Source organism: Carya illinoinensis, chromosome 1 (genome assembly GCF_018687715.1).
Source record: "Carya illinoinensis cultivar Pawnee chromosome 1, C.illinoinensisPawnee_v1, whole genome shotgun sequence".
Lineage (NCBI taxonomy): Eukaryota > Viridiplantae > Streptophyta > Magnoliopsida > Fagales > Juglandaceae > Carya > Carya illinoinensis.
In genome coordinates, this window is record NC_056752.1 from 4388746 (window position 1) to 4394569 (window position 5824).

Consider the following 5824-nt stretch of genomic DNA (forward strand, 5'->3'; position numbering starts at 1 on the left):
CTAATACTGATTTTTTCATATTTTAAATTTAAATTAACACTGTTTTTAATACAATCTACTTTTTGACTAATCATATTAAATTAATGTGTAGATTAATGCATAATTATATTTACAATTAGATTTTTCCTTGAAAGATACACTAGTAGTTAATGCGTATTCCTTTCAGTAATTAAATGGCTAATAATGAAATAAATATATATTATAAATTTTAAAATTCATCATTTTCACACACTATCTATTATTTATTTATTTTTTAATTTTTTTAATTTAAATTTTTTTAAATGAATTGAATTTTTTTACTCATCATCTGTATACTACATATTTATAAATAAAAAAATTGATATATGGCGTGTGAATATGATAGAAAGAATTCTATCTATTATATTTACTATACTATCATTTTATTTGTATTTAATTAAGTTAGATGCAACGTATTTATTATTATTAAATAATAATTTATTATATATTTTTTTATTATTAAATAATAAATAAATAGATCATATTATATATAATAATATATAAATAAAATAATAATATGATATATAATATTATTCTTTCTATAAATACTCTTATGGTAAGACAAGCTGTCACCACCAACTCACAGCCTGGCAAGCCGTGCCCACAGATTCGAAAGCTTTTTGACATTTATATATTTTTCTGTCCCTGAAATTTGGAATAATTCTATTTTTTGCTACGAAGATCTAAATAATTTTAATCCAATCCCCTATATGATGACAACCTAACCAATCACAACTCGTTCAAAACAAAAGTGTGGATTCTACCGGCTGTTGTAATACCCTAATTCCGACAAAATTGACCCAAACTCGATTGACATTGACGGAATTTTGATATTTATTATTTATATGAATTATTAACTATCATTGGGTTATTTTATAATGACTTGAAAAAAATGACCCAATGCCACCAATAATCTAGCCGGCCGAGGATGATGATAAAAATGCAGTCAATTCACTCTATTCCATCCCATATGAATGACCACCAGCCCACTGATTTTCTCCTCTTTTTTTTTTTTTTAATAAAATATATTTATTTATAAATCTTATTTTTTATACCCTCAATACAAGATTAATATAAAAACATCAATTATATTAAAATATTATTGATATTTTATTTTTTTAAATTATAATAAATCGTAGTATGTTGAGAAAAACTATATTTTTATATTTTATTTTTTCTCAATGGCATATATGAATTTTGTTATATATAATTATTTTTTTATATTTTTTATTTATTTTACTGATGTGATTGATTAAAATAATTATTTAATTATTTTATATTAAAAAAATGACACATTTAATTATATTATTAAAGTATATAAAAATAATTATATATAAAATTTTTAGGCATATATACACCACAAATGAAGATCCATTATAATGAATGGATGAAATTGAAAATACTTTAAATTTTAGAGAATCCAATCACATTTCCGTGCACTTGCGGGGTCTAAAAGTAAATATTTCAGGCTTTGGCTTCAACGAAACGACAAGTCTGACGTGGACACATTGTACAAATTTCGAGGCAGTCCACCGGCGCCATGCGGCTATATATCTACCACCCCCAACCCCTCCATCCTCTTCAGCTTCCTTCCAAACACCAAAATTCCTCCTCACCGGCCAACCTCTTCAGATATTCTCCGAAGCTTTTTTTGACTCGGCTGAGTTGAAAGATATAGGAACTGCTCTGTCGTACAATGGGTATTTGCAGTTCGTCTAGTTCGACGGACGTGGCCACGGCCAAGCTCGTTTTACAAGACGGTCGGCTTCAAGAATTCTCGTACCCGGTAAAGGTTTCTTATCTACTACAAAAGAACCCCACGTGTTTCATCTGCAACGCCGACGAGATGGACTTCGACGACGTTCTCTTGGCGGTGAACGACGACGAAGAGCTTCAAGTGGGTCAGCTATATTTCGCTTTGCCATTGAGTAAGCTAAAGCACCCACTGCAGCCTGAAGAAATGGCTGCATTGGCTGTCAAAGCAAGCTCCGCGTTGATGAAAGGAAGAGGGGGTGAGAAATTTGGGTGTGGCCGGAAACCAGTTGCTCCTTTGGTTTTTCAAGGAAGGGCAATCGCCTGCGATGCCGGAGGGGGGTTGAGAAGGGGTAGGAATGGTGGTGGTAGCGGTGGAAAGGGAAAGTTTACGGCACTGTTGAGTGCAATACCCGAGTAGGGTTACTTTGGGAAATGAAAATGGGTTAGATTTGTAAATAGCGTAGCCATCTGAGGTTCAAATGTTTTGTAGCATTTGTGGTAGTAGAGCTGTTTTTCTGTAGATGTGATATTGTGATGGGGTTGGGTAGCACTGTCACCCCTCTCAAAGTTTACTTTTGCCTGTCACCCACTCCAGGGTCGTGTTACAATCTTGCCCACATTTAGGTTAATGGGCTACACACACGAACACAAAAAATAATATTTATAGTCGTAAAAAAATAAAAATTAATATTTATAACAAATTATTATAAAATTTATAATAAAAAATTAATATTTTAATAACAAATCACACATAGGACGTTTGTACAGTCGGAATTCTATCTAACATTATTGAAATCGTGGAAAGACTATTCGAATCTTATGCCGTACATTGTGGTCGAAGAGAAATATTTTTTGCAGTCGACAGATGTAGTAGGTGTGCAGTTGGCTGTAAAAAAAAAATTAATACGGGACCTATATGAAAAAAAAAAAATATTTTTATAACTTTTTATAATTCATGTAGGTCCCCTTGAATATAAAAAAAATTTTTATAATTTTTTTTTATTCATTCCGTACAGCCGACTGCACGCCGACTGTATGTGACGACTGTATATAGCAAAGTCCGGTCAGGAAAAAGACTTTGATATCACTTTAAATACGATTTCACATCCTATATTAAATAATTTTTATATCAATTATTTAAACAAAATATTATTTAAAATATATTAATTAGAAGCCATCATAAAGAACATTTAAAAAAAAAAAAGACAATACATAATGTGTGCTCTTATCCTAATTATGTTGACATGACATTACAAAAACAAATTTTGTAACTTGGGCCCTCAAACCCGATTTTCTGGTTCCGGCCTAGTTGTCTCGATGAATTATAGGTTATCGAGTTCAAGCAATAACTTAAAAATCCAAAGCTGTGTATAATTTTAGGACCTTAATGAATCAATGATGTTCAAAACATACCTAAACAATAATCTAAGAATGCCCAAAAAGAATTTTTTTGGGGGTGTTGGCGGGGGATAAAGACGCAGGAATGAAAGAAGGATAAAAGGGGATAAGCCATCCATCCGAGATAGAGACATCACGAAGAAATGGCCTGGGATTATAAATGCGTGTCGTTAACGAGAGATCCAAGCAAGCTGCCTTCGATTGATTTCCGAGCGCGCATTGTTTTTTTTTGAAGGTGTGTGCTGTGTATATCTATATATATAATGGATCACGTAATATTAACGCGGAATGTTACAAGGTGGAATTTGGCAGGACACCAAGCTAGCGATCGACCTAAACCACACAGTACTTCGTGGGGCTATTATATATATATATGTGGATTCTTTACAGCTGTGACAAGCCTGCATGTGAGGATCGAGTACTACAATAATGATTTCATACCTACCTATTCTCTAATGGTGACCAAATTTTCGCTTTTGACCAGAAAAAAATAATTCTATTGGTTAGTAGGGAATTGAGGAGAGATTTGGACTTTGATTTTAATTTTAAAATTTACAGTAAATTAGAGATAGGCTCTTAATTCATAGTCGTACGAGAGAATATTATAACTCTCTCAGATTTTAGATGTTAGAGTTAATTAGAGAATCTGGATTTTAGAGAATAATACACACATACTCTTCCTCATTGATTAATCTTACAAGCCATTAATTAATCTTGTTATGTTAGCTATGTCGATGGTACGTGTGTATTCTACACTGACTTATAAATAGATAATAGTCCGGATAATGTGTTATGTGATAATGTGACTCACAAAGCCATGTAGATTTTGAAATTTATTATTAATTACACCATATTATAACTTAATTAATTCGCTCCTTCGGTCTGAATTGCATGCCTAGCTGTGATTTCTTATAATATGAATAAGTAGTCTGTAATTTGATCAGATTTGAATATTCTGCCTCTAATTCATAAGTACGTAGGCCGAGTAGTTCACGTACGTAAAGCTAGTTAGATTAATTTGAAGATTTATCTGTCAAAGCTTCTCGATCTGTGCTGTCCATGCTTAATTATTATAATTGCATGCATAGGTAGAATGCAGCTGTATCGACATTTGTGCCAAGATTGACGCGGTATGTTTAATGGGAAATAATAACATGATATGATGAATTATGAGATCATGACATGCCACTACAAGAGATATGATTTTTTTAGACAAAAAATTTTGTTTCAAAAAATAAAAATTTCGTCTCTAAAAGTTTTGGGAGATGAAAAAATTCCATCTCTATTTTGTCTCAAAAAGGCTGTCTCAGAAAGTTTTCAAAGACGTCTCCGAAAAGTATTTTTAGGGACGAAATTGGGCGGAACCGGTCGAAATTGTTCGAACGGAAAATTTTTTCTGAGACAAAAAAATGTCGTCTCAGAATTAAGTTCGAACGAAAATATTTTTATTCGAACCAAAAACCATCTCTGTTCGAATCCGTTCGAACAACACAGTTTGAAGTGACTTTTGTTCGAAAAAAAATTTTAACTGTTCGAACAGACAATATATTTATAGAAATGTTTTATTCGAACGAGGTTTTGAAAACATCGTTATTCGAATAAATATTTAATTGTTCGAACAAAGGCACTGGTTGTATTTTCCGATACGTTCGAATGAGTTTTTTGTGTTCGAATGGATATTTTTGTTCAAATGTATGCATAAATGGTAATTTATTATTCGAACACATTATTTAACGTTCTAACGGTATTGATCAAACAGAATAAAATTTAATTAAAATGATAATAGTAGTACAAATTTAATCAAACATACATCAATTGTTCAAATGTTTACAAACATCATAAATAAAGACAATTAAAAAAATTAAATAAATTATGATTGTGGTGGTAGTGGTGGCATAGGGTTTTGGGACATTATTGACTGGAATTGTTCAAACATTTTTCGGCTATTTAATTGTAGCATATATTCTAATATTGCCTCTAAATCTGCTGCTTGATTTAATCGGGACAACAACTCTTTTTCCTTCGACCTCAATTGTTCTATCTCAAGTGTAGTTTCATCTAACCTCTTAGTCTTGTCATCATTCGATCTAACTTTAGAAGAGAATGACGATGTTGAGGATGATTTCATGCAACTTCCTAATCCCCTCAAATATCCAGAACATGATCCAAGAAATTGAGAAAAGATTTGAGCATCGTTGAGAAATAATTCATCAGATGGATCCGCAACAGTGTTTTTAAGAGATATCATCTTGTCCTACAAAAAGAAAAACATTAAAATTAGTATAGGTAACAAAAATATATTTAGACAATGGAATTAATAAATTTAAACTTACAAAAATATATTTACCCACTTTCCTTACTTTCTCTATGCAGACACCCCTCGTATTGTCTCTAACTCGGCGCTGGTTTACAACAGCTAGCTATATATACAAAAATTAAAACATATATTTTAATTAAATTATTTTATTTAAAAGATATGTAGTGATAAAATACATTGTTCTGGTTCTGGTGATGTTGGCCCACCATTATTGGCAGGTGAATCACACGGGGAGTTAGTAAGTGGTGGGAATGGTTCACGTGTTCTTTTGCATTTAGGAGACATATATATTTGAAATTATAATAAATGTATAAAATGAAACATTAATCTATTTAA

At 31.6% G+C, this 5824-nt stretch overlaps 1 protein-coding gene across 1 annotated transcript; it reads left to right on the forward strand.

Moving 5' to 3' along the window:
• Positions 1-1588: 1588 nt before the first annotated feature.
• Positions 1589-2358, forward strand: LOC122306652. The gene has a single exon (XM_043119100.1). The coding sequence runs from the start codon at positions 1715-1717 to the stop codon at positions 2189-2191; it is 477 nt and encodes a 158-aa protein (XP_042975034.1). The 5' UTR covers positions 1589-1714; the 3' UTR covers positions 2192-2358.
• The last annotated feature ends 3466 nt before the right edge of the window (positions 2359-5824 follow it).